Here is a 15,898-nt window from a genome sequence, read left to right on the forward strand (position 1 = left end):
ACTTTCTAGAGCCAGATGTTTCTGCTGGATGTGATGTGGAATCCTCTTCATCTGAGAACACCTCCAAAACGCTTTGCAACAGGACACTTTTTGATTGGATAAATTCAGTGAGGTTCGCCCCCGTATCCACCCCTTTACTTCCATTTGGTTCCTGGTGAATACCACCCTCTACCTACCACCTCACGTAGGTGGAACAACTCCTAAACCCAACACTCTGGGCCTGGGAAGACCTTCTAGGCACACAGCTCATTAGTTGTACATGCCCTGTAGGACTCTGGGCCTGGGAAGACCTTCTAGGCACACAGCTCATTAGTTGTACATGCCCTGTAGGACTCTGGTCCTGGGAAGACCTTCTAGGCACACAGCTCATTAGTTGTACATGCCCTGTAGGACTCTGGGCCTGGGAAGACCTTCTAGACACACAGCTCATTAGTTGTACATGCCCTGTAGGACTCTGGGCCTGGGAAGACCTTCTAGGCACACAGCTCATTAGTTGTACATGCCCTGTAGGACTCTAGTCAAAGGTAACGCACTACCGTTTGGGACTTCATCTCAGATTTCTCAACAGATGTGCATGAATGTTCTGCCAGATAAATAATGACACACACACTGTCCTCTCTTAAAGTTCTTAACATTTATAGTGCAGCTTTTGCAGTTGTTAAATGTAAAAACATACAGAGCAATATCCTTTCTTGTGCGTTACCCTGTGGAACAGATGGTTCAGAACAACAGAGGGCTACTTACTGTAGCACAGTACAGTGTAGGGTTTCTTCAATGCTGGATGGGCCCAAAGGCATCTTATGATCATAGACCATTTGTAATGACTAGTTGTAGTATGAAATCTAGTATTCTTCCATGCATCATTTAGAGGTTGACAACATGTTCCCTTTTTAAAATATTGATATGTGTTAGAATGTAAGCATCATCACTTCAGCATTTGATTATCTTAAGGCTGATAACATTTATCCAACTCTGCCATGTAAACAGTAGGCTATAGGCCACTCAACCCAGTAAATGGCAAATGTGAGCTACAAACAGGAACATCCTGAATGGTTCTTTGGACTTTTGGTGTAACCTGGACATATCATCTGTGCTGTATAACAGCCCTGAGTGTTTTCATGATATACATGTCAATAGACTGAAGAAAGTTAGTGGATGGTGTTTATAATAGGGAATGTAACTGACTGACCCTGAACTGGATCCTCTGTGGCATAGTGAGGTCACAGTAAAAGAGACCGACTCCTATATTGTTCTGAACTGGATCCTCTGTGGCATAGTGAGGTCACAGTAAAAGAGACCGAGTCCTATATTGTTCTGAACTGGATCCTCTTTGGCATAATGAGGTCACAGTAAAAGAGACCGAGTCCTATATTGTTCTGACCGACTGCTTGTTCAGGGCCAGAACGACATATTAGTACCTTGTCAGCTCAGGGATTTGAACTTGCAACCTTTCGGTTACTAGTCCAACGCTCTAACCACTAGGCTACCCTGCCGCCCCTTAGTGAGGTCACAGTAACAGCGAGTAACACCTATACTGTTCTAAACTGGATCTTCGATGGCTGCAGAATCTTTAGTGAGATCACAGTAACAAAGCGACTCCTATATTGTTCTGAACTGGATCCTCTGTGACTGTAGCATCTTTAGTGAGATCACAGTAACAGAGCGACTCCTATAAAGTTCTGAACTGGATCCTCTGTGACTGTAGCATCTTTAGTGAGATCACAGTAACAGAGCGACTCCTATAAAGTTCTGAACTGGATCCTCTGTGACTGTAGCATCTTTAGTGAGATCACAGTAACAGAGCGACTCCTATATTGTTCTGAACTGGATCCTCTGTGACTGTAGCATCTTTAGTGAGATCACAGTAACAGAGCGACTCCTATATTGTTCTGAACTGGATCCTCTGTGACTGCAGCATCTTTAGTGAGGTCATAGTAAGAGAGACTCCCATACTGTTCTGAACTGGATCCTCTGTGACTGCAGCATCTTTAGTGAGGTCACAGTAACATAGGGACTCCTATATCATTCTGTCTGTGGGGAAACTAAGTTTGATCTAAAAAAGTTGATCGGTCACTCAAACCATTTTGTACAATCACAAAATAAATCAATAAAACATGTTTTCAATTTAGAAATGGAGTGAAAATATTCATGTGCAGTCTAAACAAACATCTACAGAACAAGTCCCAGTCACGTTTAAGAAAAAGAGTCCAGCATTAGATCCCATGAGTAAAAAAGAGAGTCCAGCATTAGATCCTGTGTATGAGGTGGATACTCCTGATATTGTGGATAATCCTTCTGATAAGGCCTGCAGGCCTTTCAAACTGTGAATGAGTCCCAAATGGCACCCTATTCCCTATTTAGTGCACTACATTTGACCAGAGCCTTGTGGACCCAGGTAAAAAGTGCACTATAAAGGGAGTAGGGTGCTTTTGGGACGTAATCAGTGAACCCACAAACATTTGAACCCCAGGAGGAAAAGAAAAACAGCCATATGTTAAGAAATACACAACGTGTTCATTGGAACAGTCCATCCCACTGGAACTCATGTGACTAGTGAGTGTTAAGGCTGGGTCACTGTCTGTGCAGATTAAAGAAAGGAGACAAAGAGAGGAAGACACTATGACTATTGTGATGCCACCAGTATTTTATCCTGGTCCCTCTTCTTCTTTGTTAAATAGTGGACTCGTAGTGTGCCGTGCTGCTGCTGCCCTTAGGAGACGCTTTGAGAAGGACTACTGGCTCCTGCATACTGCTACCACTGGGGCCTGGTTCTGGGGCCACCAGGGCCGGAGCCCCCTCCTCTCCATACCCCTCCTGGTCCTGCGTAGTGGTGGGAGTGGAGGAGTCTGGGTAGATGACCAGGAAGGTGGAGGTGAGGAAGCCCAGGAAGGAGCCTCCAGAGGCCATCATTGGGATGACCCGCACGCTGCCCACCGCGTCCACCACCGTGCTCAGTGCAGACGCCACCAGGATCTGGGCAATGTACACCTGGCACGACAGTATGGCACAGTCGATGCCGAAGCCTCGTCGCGACTTCCCCGGACTGTGGTGGATGTACTGCGGTAGAGACAGAGGGGGGAAGAAATGACCTGTTTTTAACTCATCTCTCACATCAGTCCAAAGATTGGAACTAGGTAATAGTCTAACTCAGTTATCATCACATTGGCCTAGAATGAGCAACATCATATCCATATCAAGTCGTTTTTATTAACAATATGACCCCTTTGAAAGTGTACCGACATCCTTGTTCTCATGCTACTGGCAGCGTCTACTAACTAGGTCTGTTAAGATCTATAGTGAACTAAAGTCATCTACACTGAGTGTACAAAACATTAAGAACACCTGCTCTTTCCATGACATAGACTGACCAGGTGAATCCAGGTGAAAGCTAGGATCCCTTATTGATATTAAATCCACTTCAAACAGTGTAGATGGAGACATGTTGAAGACGAAGGCCATGCAGCCGAAACAGAGAGTTTAAACTTTGTTTTCATTGAACATGCCATACAAAATGGCATTTTAAATAATTATATGAAGAGTGCCTTAACACAATTGAGACATGGCTCAGCTACACTACAGCTATCGGGCGTTCGGCATTGGCTTCACACATTGAGGGAATGTGTCAAGAATGTTCCACCACCGAAAGGACAACCTGCTAATTTTACAACTGTGGGAAACATGGGATTCAACATGTGCCAGCATCCCTGTGGAACACTTGACACCCTGCAAAGTCCATGGTCCGACATATTGAGGCTGTTCTGAGGACAAAGGGGGGGGGCTGTAACTCAATATTAGGGAGGTGTTCCTAATGTTTTGTGCACTCAGTGTATAGTGATCTATGGTGTTCCACAGTGATCCTCACCTCCTTGTTCTCGTGGTACTGGCCCAGCAGAGCATATGGGCAGTAGGAGATACTCATGGAGATGATGCCCATGGTGCTGATCATCACCATGGCAACGTAGACGTTAGGGAAGATCGCCATGACTGCAGTTCCCAGGGAGAAGCTCAGAGTACCCAGGATGTAGATCACCTTAATGCTCAGGTCGTAGTTGTCCAGGTACTTCTGGAGCACAGCTGTCAACAAATACAACATACGCAACATTATTGAGTTGGCACAAATTAGTTGCATTAAGTAGCAAGTACTTAGTACTCACTATACTGGTTGTGAGTCAAGACCTCACTCTTTGGTATACACGTTGCTGTTCATACCATACACGTTGCTGTTCATACCATACACGTTGCTGTTCATACCATACACGTTGCTGTCCATACTGTACACGTTGCTGTCCATACTGTACACGTTGCTGTCCACATTGCTGTCCATACTGTCCACATTGCTGTCCATACTGTCCACATTGCTGTCCACACTGTACACATTGCTGTCCATACTGTACACGTTGCTGTCCATACTGTACACGTTGCTGTCCACATTGCTGTCCATACTGTACACGTTGCTGTACACATTGCTGTCCATACTGTACACGTTGCTGTCCACATTGCTGTCCACATTGCTGTCCATACTGTACACGTTGCTGTCCACATTGCTGTCCACATTGCTGTCCATACTGTCCACATTGCTGTCCACATTGCTGTCCATACTGTACACGTTGCTGTCCATACTGTACACGTTGCTGTCCACATTGCTGTCCATACTGTACACGTTGCTGTCCACATTGCTGTCCATACTGTACACGTTGCTGTCCACATTGCTGTCCATACTGTACACGTTGCTGTCCACATTGCTGTCCATACTGTACACGTTGCTGTCCACATTGCTGTCCATACTGTACACGTTGCTGTCCACATTGCTGTCCATACTGTACACGTTGCTGTCCACATTGCTGTCCATACCGTACACACAATACACGTTGCTGTCCATACCGTACAGGTTGCTGTCCATACTGTACACGTTGCTGCACATCCCGTACACCTTGCTGTCCATGTTGCTGTCCATACCGTACACCTTGCAATCCATACTGTACACATTGCTGTCCATACAGTACATACAATACACGTTGCTGTCCATAACCGTACAGGTTGCTGTCCATACTGTACACGTTGCTGTGCACGTTGCTGCACATCCCGTACACGTTGCTGTCCATACTGTACACGTTGCTGTCCACATTGCTGTCCATACTGTACACGTTGCTGTCCACATTGCTGTTCTTACCGTACACGTTGCTGTTCATACCGTACACGTTGCTGTCCACACAGTACACGTTGCTGTCCATAGTGTACATGTTGCTGTCCACATTGCTGTCCATAGTGTACACGTTGCTGTCCACATTGCTGTCCATAGTGTACACGTTGCTGTCCACATTGCTGTCCATAGTGTACACGTTGCTGTCCACATTGCTGTCCATACTGTACACGTTGCTGTCCACAATGCTGTCCATACTGTACACGTTGCCGTCCACACCGTCCACGTTGCCGTCCACACCGTCCACGTTGCCGTCCACACCGTCCACGTTGCCGTCCACACTGTTCACGTTGCTTTCCATAACCGTACAGGTTGCTGTCCATACTGTACACGTTGCTGTACACGTTGCTGCACATCCCGTACACGTTGCTGTACATACTGTACACTTTGCTGTCCACATTGCTGTCCATACTGTACACGTTGCTGTCCACATTGCTGTCCATACTGTACACGTTGCTGTCCACATTGCTGTCCATACTGTACACGTCGCTGTCCACATTGCTGTCCATACTGTACACGTCGCTGTCCACATTGCTGTCCATACTGTACACGTTGCTGTCCATTTTGCTGTTCATACCGTACACGTTGCTGTCCACACAGTACACGTTGCTGTCCACACAGTACACGTTGCTGTCCACATTGCTGTCCATAGTGTACACGTTGCTGTCCACATTGCTGTCCATAGTATACACGTTGCTGTCCACAATGCTGTCCATACTGTACACGTTGCTGTCCACATTGCTGTCCATACTGTACACGTTGCTGTCCACATTGCTGTCCATACTGTACACGTTGCTGTCCATTTTGCTGTCCATACTGTACACGTTGCCGTCCACACCGTCCACGTTGCCGTCCACACCGTCCACGTTGCCGTCCACACCGTCCACGTTGCCGTCCACACCGTCCACGTTGCCGTCCACGTTGCCGTCCACACTGTTCACGTTGCTTTCCACACTGTGTATTTCTCTAAGGAGTAGGACCTACCTGAGCAGACTGCAGCGGTAGCAGCATAGACAACCAGTCCCCAGCAGCCCATCTGAACCCCTTTATGGTACTTCTGCAGGTTAGTGGAGTTAGCAGGAGCCTAGACAGAGAAAATAGAACACAAGTCCATAAACTCCCAAATCAATTTGCACCACAAAATTGTGCATTTTATCAGATTTAACATTTTGTCCCATTAAAAACATTACATCGGCATTTAAAATAACTTGAGCCCTTGTCAGTAGACCTAGAGATTGAGGGCTCCCTGTCCTGTAGAGGAGAAACAGAGACCTAGTGATTCTGAGGGTTCCCTGTCCTGTAGAGGAGAAACAGAGACCTAGTGATTCTGAGGGTTCCCTGTCCTGTAGAGGAGAAACAGAGACCTAGTGATTCTGAGGGTTCCCTGTCCTGTAGAGGAGAAACAGAGACCTAGTGATTCTGAGGGTTCCCTGTCCTGTAGAGGAGAAACAGAGACCTAGTGATTCTGAGGGTTCCCTGTCCTGTAGAGGAGAAACAGAGACCTAGTGATTCTGAGGGTTCCCTGTCCTGTAGAGGAGAAACAGAGACCTAGTGATTCTGAGGGTTCCCTGTCCTGTAGAGGAGAAACAGAGACCTAGTGATTCTGAGGGTTCCCTGTCCTGTAGAGGAGAAACAGAGACCTAGTGATTCTGAGGGTTCCCTGTCCTGTAGAGGAGAAACAGAGACCTAGTGATTCTGAGGGTATTCTGTCCTGTAGAGGAGAAACAGAGACCTAGTGATTCTGAGGGTTCCCTGTCCTGTAGAGGAGAAACAGAGACCTAGTGATTCTGAGGGTTCCCTGTCCTGTAGAGGAGAAACAGAGACCTAGTGATTCTGAGGGTTCCCTGTCCTGTAGAGGAGAAACAGAGACCTAGTGATTCTGAGGGTTCCCTGTCCTGTAGAGGAGTAACAGAGACCTAGTGATTCTGAGGGTTCCCTGTCCTGTAGAGGAGAAACAGAGACCTAGTGATTCTGAGGGTTCCCTGTCCTGTAGAGGAGAAACAGAGATCTAGTGATTCTGAGGGTTCCCTGTCCTGTAGAGGAGTAACAGAGACCTAGTGATTCTGAGGGTTCCCTGTCCTGTAGAGGAGAAACAGAGACCTAGTGATTCTGAGGGTTCCCTGTCCTGTAGAGGAGTAACAGAGACCTAGTGATTCTGAGGGTTCCCTGTCCTGTAGAGGAGAAACAGAGACCTAGTGATTCTGAGGGTTCCCTGTCCTGTAGAGGAGTAACAGAGACCTAGTGATTCTGAGGGTTCCCTGTCCTGTAGAGGAGTAACAGAGAATAGGAAAGAAGAGTAGAAAGAGAAGGAAGGAAAACAGGAACAATAGATTATTGAGGAAAGATAGACAAATAAAACAAGAGTCCTCATTCTCTTACTGAAATAAACTACAAACTATAATGAACTACAATATACAATGAATTATAATGGAGGACTGGACAGGTTCTCACTGTGGGGTCTCCAGCATAGATGACCTGTCCCATGAAGTCTGTGTAGAAGACTGCCTCAGCGATGATGGAGAACCAGGTGAGGAGATGACAGACGCAGAGCCTCAGCAGCTGGGGGGGCATCTTCAGCATGGACAGCCACAGCAGCTTGACCGTGGTGCCCCCCTGGTCTCCGTCGTCCCTCTCAGAGTCCCCGCTGGACAGTGTGGTGCTGCTCTGCTGGAGCTCCCTCCTCTGCTGCCGCCGCTGCATGTGCTCGTAGATGTCGTTCATGCTCTGCGAGGTCTTGATGCGGAGGTTGGCGCCGGCCGGATTACCCATGGTGTTTCTGCGGTGGCGGTATCGTGCTGAACCCACGCGGCCATAGTAAGAGAATGTAAATGACGGCTGGCGGTAGAAGGGGAAGCGGCGTGCCCCGGTAGTGGTGCTGGTGTTGGACGGCCTCAGGCCTGGCATACGGCCCTGGCTGTTGGCCCCGCGGGCTGTGTGGTTGGAGGGGACCGCCGGGGCCGCTGAGGCCCCGTTGAGGCACTTGGCTCCCTGGTTGGTCTGGTTGTTGAACAACATGTGCTCCCTGCTGTAGTAGGGGGAGGGGTCCTGGTGGAAGAGGGGCAGCTGGCTGTCTGCCTGAGCCTCAGCCTGGGGGCCTTCCAGGTCCTGGATGCCCCATCCACTGTAGTGTCTCTGAGGGGTGCCAGGGTACAAATCTTGGGGGTAGTCCTGAAAGATGGAGGGCTCAATGTCGGCCAGGAAATGACCGTCCTGGTCCAGGTCTGAGTCCAGCTCGATGGTGGCGTCAGGCATGGCCAGCACCGAGTCGCTCTTACTCCTCACCCTGTCCACGTTGATGAAGAGCTCCCTCTCTGACTGGGCGTCCTCCTCTCCTATAACGTCCAGCTGAGGTACACTACGAGGCCCCACCAAGCCCCCCTTCAGTTTCTCTGAGGAGGACAGGCTGTCAGAGTCAGAGTCTCCCAGAGTGTCACCACGAGCCTCAAAACTCTCCTCCTTGATACTGAACATGTGTAGAATCACAGATATGGTGAAGATGACGGCAGCAAACACAAACAGGATCTGCTCCTGGGACTTGAAGGCCGTGCCCAGGATGGTGCTGGTCCAGTCCAGGCCACCCAGCACGTAGCCAACCGCTCCTCCCAGCCCTGCCAAAACACAATGTCTAAATGTTAGAGCAAGTCACTTTATGAGTTGTTCGGTGCTCCAAATACCAATGATAAAGGAGTTTCCTTATGTGTTTGTTCATTTCCCCAGGGAATCATCACGTGAACAACTGTGACCAATAAAAGTAAAGATTGTATTTGTTTAGAGGGGGTGCCATGTGACCTCACATTCCAAACATGTAGCTCCACCAATCATACACACCGGCTTCAACAACATGAAATCCATTTAAAACTGACTCAAGACATGACTGATAGCTGCTCCCTTTATGGAACATTGAGCAATAATAACCCCCCCCCCCAGTTACATAGTGATTCTATAGTGTCCTCTCCCCCCCAGTTACATAGTGATTCTACAGTGTCTTTGGCATTCACCCCCCCAGTTACATAGTGATTCTATAGTGTCTTTGGCATTCACCCCCCAGTTACATAGTGATTCTACAGTGTCTTTGGCATTCACCCCCCCAGTTACATAGTGATTCTATAGTGTCTTTGGCATTCACCCCCCCAGTTACATAGTGATTCTACAGTGTCTTAGTGTCCTCTCCTCCCCAGTTACATAGTGATTCTACAGTGTCTTAGTGTCCTCTCCTCCCCTCCCCCAGTTACATAGTGATTCTACAGGGTCTTAGTGTCCTCCCCTCCCCCAGTTACATAGTGATTCTACAGTGTCTTAGTGTCCTCTCCTCCCCCAGTTACATAGTGATTCTACAGTGTCTTAGTGTCCTCCCCTCCCCCAGTTACATAGTGATTCTACAGTGTCTTAGTGTCCTCTCCTCCCCAGTTACATAGTGATTCTATAGTGTCCTCTCCTCCCCAGTTACATAGTGATTCTACAGTGTCTTAGTGTCCTCTCCTCCCCAGTTACATAGTGATTCTACAGTGTCTTAGTGTCCTCTCCTCCCCAGTTACATAGTGATTCTACAGTGTCTTTGGCATTCACCCCCCAGTTACATAGTGATTCTACAGTGTCTTTGGCATTCACCTCCCCAGTTACATAGTGATTCTATAGTGTCTTTGGCATTCACCCCCCAGTTACATAGTGATTCTACAGTGTCTTTGGCATTCACCCCCCCAGTTACATAGTGATTCTACAGTGTCTTAGTGTCCTCTCCTCCCCAGTTACATAGTGATTCTAGAGTGTCCTCTCCTCCCCAGTTACATAGTGATTCTATAGTGTCTTTGGCATTCACCCCCCAGTTACATAGTGATTCTATAGTGTCTTTGGCATTCACCCCCCCAGTTACATAGTGATTCTACAGTGTCTTAGTGTCCTCTCCTCCCCAGTTACATAGTGATTATACAGTGTCCTCTCCTCCCCAGTTACATAGTGATTCTACAGTGTCTTAGTGTCCTCTCCTCCCCAGTTACATAGTGATTCTATAGTGTCTTTGGCATTCACCCCCCAGTTACATAGTGATTCTACAGTGTCTTAGTGTCCTCTCCTCCCCAGTTACATAGTGATTCTACAGTGTCTTAGTGTCCTCTCCTCCCCTCCCCCAGTTACATAGTGATTCTACAGTGTCTTAGTGTCCTCCCCTCCCCAGTTACATAGTGATTCTACAGTGTCTTAGTGTCCTCTCCTCCCCAGTTACATAGTGATTCTACAGTGTCCTAGTGTCCTCCCCTCCCCAGTTACATAGTGATTCTATAGTGTCTTAGTGTCCTCCCCTCCCCAGTTACATAGTGATTCTACAGTGTCTTAGTGTCCTCCCCTCCCCAGTTACATAGTGATTCTACAGTGTCTTAGTGTCCTCCCCTCCCCAGTTACATAGTGATTCTATAGTGTCTTTGGCATTCACCCCCCAGTTACATAGTGATTCTACAGTGTCTTTGGCATTCACCTCCCCAGTTACATAGTGATTCTACAGTGTCTTAGTGTCCTCCCCTCCCCCAGTTACATAGTGATTCTACAGTGTCTTAGTGTCCTCCCCTCCCCTCCCCCAGTTACATAGTGATTCTACAGTGTCTTAGTGTCCTCCCCTCCCCTCCCCCAGTTACATAGTGATTCTACAGTGTCTTAGTGTCCTCTCCTCCCCTCCCCCAGTTACATAGTGATTCTACAGTGTCTTAGTGTCCTCTCCTCCCCAGTTACATAGAATCACTATAGTGTCTTTGGCATTCACCCCCCAGTTACATAGTGATTCTACAGTGTCTTAGTGTCCTCTCCTCCCCTCCCCCAGTTACATAGTGATTCTACAGTGTCTTAGTGTCCTCTCCTCCCCAGTTACATAGTGATTCTATAGTGTCTTTGGCATTCACCCCCCAGTTACATAGTGATTCTACAGTGTCTTTGGCATTCACCTCCCCAGTTACATAGTGATTCTACAGTGTCTTTGGCATTCACCTCCCCAGTTACATAGTGATTCTATAGTGTCTTTGGCATTCACCCCCCAGTTACATAGTGATTCTATAGTGTCTTTGGCATTCACCTCCCCAGTTACATAGTGATTCTATAGTGTCTTAGTGTCCTCCCCTTCCCAGTTACATAGTGATTCTACAGTGTCTTAGTGTCCTCCCCTCCCCAGTTACATAGTGATTCTACAGTGTATTTGGCATTCACCTCCCCAGTTACATAGTGATTCTACAGTGTCTTAGTGTCCTCTCCTCCCCAGTTACATAGTGATTCTACAGTGTCTTAGTGTCCTCTCCTCCCCAGTTACATAGTGATTCTACAGTGTCTTAGTGTCCTCTCCTCCCCAGTTACATAGTGATTCTACAGTGTCTTAGTGTCCTCCCTCCCCAGTTACATAGTGATTCTACAGTGTCTTAGTGTCCTCTCCTCCCCAGTTACATAGTGATTCTACAGTGTCTTAGTGTCCTCTCCTCCCCAGTTACATAGTGATTCTATAGTGTCTTTGGCATTCACCCCCCAGTTACATAGTGATTCTACAGTGTCTTTGGCATTCACCTCCCCAGTTACATAGTGATTCTATAGTGTCTTTGGCATTCACCCCCCAGTTACATAGTGATTCTATAGTGTCTTTGGCATTCACCTCCCCAGTTACATAGTGATTCTACAGTGTCTTAGTGTCCTCTCCTCCCCAGTTACATAGTGATTCTATAGTGTCTTTGGCATTCACCCCCCAGTTACATAGTGATTCTATAGTGTCTTTGGCATTCACCCCCCAGTTACATAGTGATTCTACAGTGTCTTTGGCATTCACCTCCCCAGTTACATAGTGATTCTATAGTGTCTTTGGCATTCACCCCCCAGTTACATAGTGATTCTATAGTGTCTTTGGCATTCACCCCCCAGTTACATAGTGATTCTACAGTGTCTTAGTGTCCTCTCCTCCCCAGTTACATAGTGATTCTACAGTGTCTTAGTGTCCTCTCCTCCCCCAGTTACATAGTGATTCTACAGTGTCTTAGTGTCCTCCCCTCCCCCAGTTACATAGTGATTCTACAGTGTCTTAGTGTCCTCTCCTCCCCAGTTACATAGTGATTCTACAGTGTCTTAGTGTCCTCTCCTCCCCAGTTACATAGTGATTCTACAGTGTCTTAGTGTCCTCTCCTCCCCAGTTACATAGTGATTCTACAGTGTCTTAGTGTCCTCTCCTCCCCAGTTACATAGTGATTCTACAGTGTCTTAGTGTCCTCCCCTCCCCCAGTTACATAGTGATTCTACAGTGTCTTAGTGTCCTCTCCTCCCCAGTTACATAGTGATTCTACAGTGTCTTAGTGTCCTCCCCTCCCCAGTTACATAGTGATTCTATAGTGTCTTAGTGTCCTCCCCTCCCCAGTTACATAGTGATTCTACAGTGTCTTAGTGTCCTCCCCTCCCCAGTTACATAGTGATTCTACAGTGTCTTAGTGTCCTCCCCTCCCCAGTTACATAGTGATTCTATAGTGTCTTTGGCATTCACCCCCCAGTTACATAGTGATTCTACAGTGTCTTTGGCATTCACCTCCCCAGTTACATAGTGATTCTACAGTGTCTTAGTGTCCTCCCCTCCCCCAGTTACATAGTGATTCTACAGTGTCTTAGTGTCCTCCCCTCCCCTCCCCCAGTTACATAGTGATTCTACAGTGTCTTAGTGTCCTCCCCTCCCCTCCCCCAGTTACATAGTGATTCTACAGTGTCTTAGTGTCCTCTCCTCCCCTCCCCCAGTTACATAGTGATTCTACAGTGTCTTAGTGTCCTCTCCTCCCCAGTTACATAGAATCACTATAGTGTCTTTGGCATTCACCCCCCAGTTACATAGTGATTCTACAGTGTCTTAGTGTCCTCTCCTCCCCTCCCCCAGTTACATAGTGATTCTACAGTGTCTTAGTGTCCTCTCCTCCCCAGTTACATAGTGATTCTATAGTGTCTTTGGCATTCACCCCCCAGTTACATAGTGATTCTACAGTGTCTTTGGCATTCACCTCCCCAGTTACATAGTGATTCTACAGTGTCTTTGGCATTCACCTCCCCAGTTACATAGTGATTCTATAGTGTCTTTGGCATTCACCCCCCAGTTACATAGTGATTCTATAGTGTCTTTGGCATTCACCTCCCCAGTTACATAGTGATTCTACAGTGTCTTTGGCATTCACCCCCCCAGTTACATAGTGATTCTACAGTGTCTTAGTGTCCTCTCCTCCCCAGTTACATAGTGATTCTAGAGTGTCCTCTCCTCCCCAGTTACATAGTGATTCTATAGTGTCTTTGGCATTCACCCCCCAGTTACATAGTGATTCTATAGTGTCTTTGGCATTCACCCCCCCAGTTACATAGTGATTCTACAGTGTCTTAGTGTCCTCTCCTCCCCAGTTACATAGTGATTATACAGTGTCCTCTCCTCCCCAGTTACATAGTGATTCTACAGTGTCTTAGTGTCCTCTCCTCCCCAGTTACATAGTGATTCTATAGTGTCTTTGGCATTCACCCCCCAGTTACATAGTGATTCTACAGTGTCTTAGTGTCCTCTCCTCCCCAGTTACATAGTGATTCTACAGTGTCTTAGTGTCCTCTCCTCCCCTCCCCCAGTTACATAGTGATTCTACAGTGTCTTAGTGTCCTCCCCTCCCCAGTTACATAGTGATTCTACAGTGTCTTAGTGTCCTCTCCTCCCCAGTTACATAGTGATTCTACAGTGTCCTAGTGTCCTCCCCTCCCCAGTTACATAGTGATTCTATAGTGTCTTAGTGTCCTCCCCTCCCCAGTTACATAGTGATTCTACAGTGTCTTAGTGTCCTCCCCTCCCCAGTTACATAGTGATTCTACAGTGTCTTAGTGTCCTCCCCTCCCCAGTTACATAGTGATTCTATAGTGTCTTTGGCATTCACCCCCCAGTTACATAGTGATTCTACAGTGTCTTTGGCATTCACCTCCCCAGTTACATAGTGATTCTACAGTGTCTTAGTGTCCTCCCCTCCCCCAGTTACATAGTGATTCTACAGTGTCTTAGTGTCCTCCCCTCCCCTCCCCCAGTTACATAGTGATTCTACAGTGTCTTAGTGTCCTCCCCTCCCCTCCCCCAGTTACATAGTGATTCTACAGTGTCTTAGTGTCCTCTCCTCCCCTCCCCCAGTTACATAGTGATTCTACAGTGTCTTAGTGTCCTCTCCTCCCCAGTTACATAGAATCACTATAGTGTCTTTGGCATTCACCCCCCAGTTACATAGTGATTCTACAGTGTCTTAGTGTCCTCTCCTCCCCTCCCCCAGTTACATAGTGATTCTACAGTGTCTTAGTGTCCTCTCCTCCCCAGTTACATAGTGATTCTATAGTGTCTTTGGCATTCACCCCCCAGTTACATAGTGATTCTACAGTGTCTTTGGCATTCACCTCCCCAGTTACATAGTGATTCTACAGTGTCTTTGGCATTCACCTCCCCAGTTACATAGTGATTCTATAGTGTCTTTGGCATTCACCCCCAGTTACATAGTGATTCTATAGTGTCTTTGGCATTCACCTCCCCAGTTACATAGTGATTCTATAGTGTCTTAGTGTCCTCCCCTTCCCAGTTACATAGTGATTCTACAGTGTCTTAGTGTCCTCCCCTCCCCAGTTACATAGTGATTCTACAGTGTATTTGGCATTCACCTCCCCAGTTACATAGTGATTCTACAGTGTCTTAGTGTCCTCTCCTCCCCAGTTACATAGTGATTCTACAGTGTCTTAGTGTCCTCTCCTCCCCAGTTACATAGTGATTCTACAGTGTCTTAGTGTCCTCTCCTCCCCAGTTACATAGTGATTCTACAGTGTCTTAGTGTCCTCCCTCCCCAGTTACATAGTGATTCTACAGTGTCTTAGTGTCCTCTCCTCCCCAGTTACATAGTGATTCTACAGTGTCTTAGTGTCCTCTCCTCCCCAGTTACATAGTGATTCTATAGTGTCTTTGGCATTCACCCCCCAGTTACATAGTGATTCTACAGTGTCTTTGGCATTCACCTCCCCAGTTACATAGTGATTCTATAGTGTCTTTGGCATTCACCCCCCAGTTACATAGTGATTCTATAGTGTCTTTGGCATTCACCTCCCCAGTTACATAGTGATTCTACAGTGTCTTAGTGTCCTCTCCTCCCCAGTTACATAGTGATTCTATAGTGTCTTTGGCATTCACCCCCCAGTTACATAGTGATTCTATAGTGTCTTTGGCATTCACCCCCCAGTTACATAGTGATTCTACAGTGTCTTTGGCATTCACCTCCCCAGTTACATAGTGATTCTATAGTGTCTTTGGCATTCACCCCCCAGTTACATAGTGATTCTATAGTGTCTTTGGCATTCACCCCCCAGTTACATAGTGATTCTACAGTGTCTTAGTGTCCTCTCCTCCCCAGTTACATAGTGATTCTACAGTGTCTTAGTGTCCTCTCCTCCCCCAGTTACATAGTGATTCTACAGTGTCTTAGTGTCCTCCCCTCCCCCAGTTACATAGTGATTCTACAGTGTCTTAGTGTCCTCTCCTCCCCAGTTACATAGTGATTCTACAGTGTCTTAGTGTCCTCTCCTCCCCAGTTACATAGTGATTCTACAGTGTCTTAGTGTCCTCTCCTCCCCAGTTACATAGTGATTCTACAGTGTCTTAGTGTCCTCTCCTCCCCAGTTACATAGTGATTCTACAGTGTCTTAGTGTCCTCC

General features: G+C 47.1%; 1 protein-coding gene across 2 annotated transcripts in view; it reads right to left on the reverse strand.

Moving 5' to 3' along the window:
- Positions 1 to 614: 614 nt before the first annotated feature.
- Positions 615 to 15,898, reverse strand: part of slc45a4b (solute carrier family 45 member 4b) — a 30,987-nt gene continuing 15,703 nt past the window's right edge. For both annotated transcript variants that reach the window (XM_031812278.1, XM_031812279.1), the window contains 4 exons: positions 7,652 to 8,808; positions 6,185 to 6,284; positions 3,863 to 4,074; positions 615 to 3,057 (listed from right to left, as the gene is read on the reverse strand). In XM_031812278.1, the coding sequence (XP_031668138.1) occupies positions 2,671 to 3,057; positions 3,863 to 4,074; positions 6,185 to 6,284; positions 7,652 to 8,808 (1,856 nt within the window). In that variant the 3' untranslated portion in view covers positions 615 to 2,670. The remainder of the gene's footprint in view (positions 3,058 to 3,862; positions 4,075 to 6,184; positions 6,285 to 7,651; positions 8,809 to 15,898) is intronic.

This window comes from Oncorhynchus kisutch, unplaced genomic scaffold (assembly GCF_002021735.2).
Source record: "Oncorhynchus kisutch isolate 150728-3 unplaced genomic scaffold, Okis_V2 Okis02a-Okis13b_hom, whole genome shotgun sequence".
Classification (NCBI taxonomy): domain Eukaryota; kingdom Metazoa; phylum Chordata; class Actinopteri; order Salmoniformes; family Salmonidae; genus Oncorhynchus; species Oncorhynchus kisutch.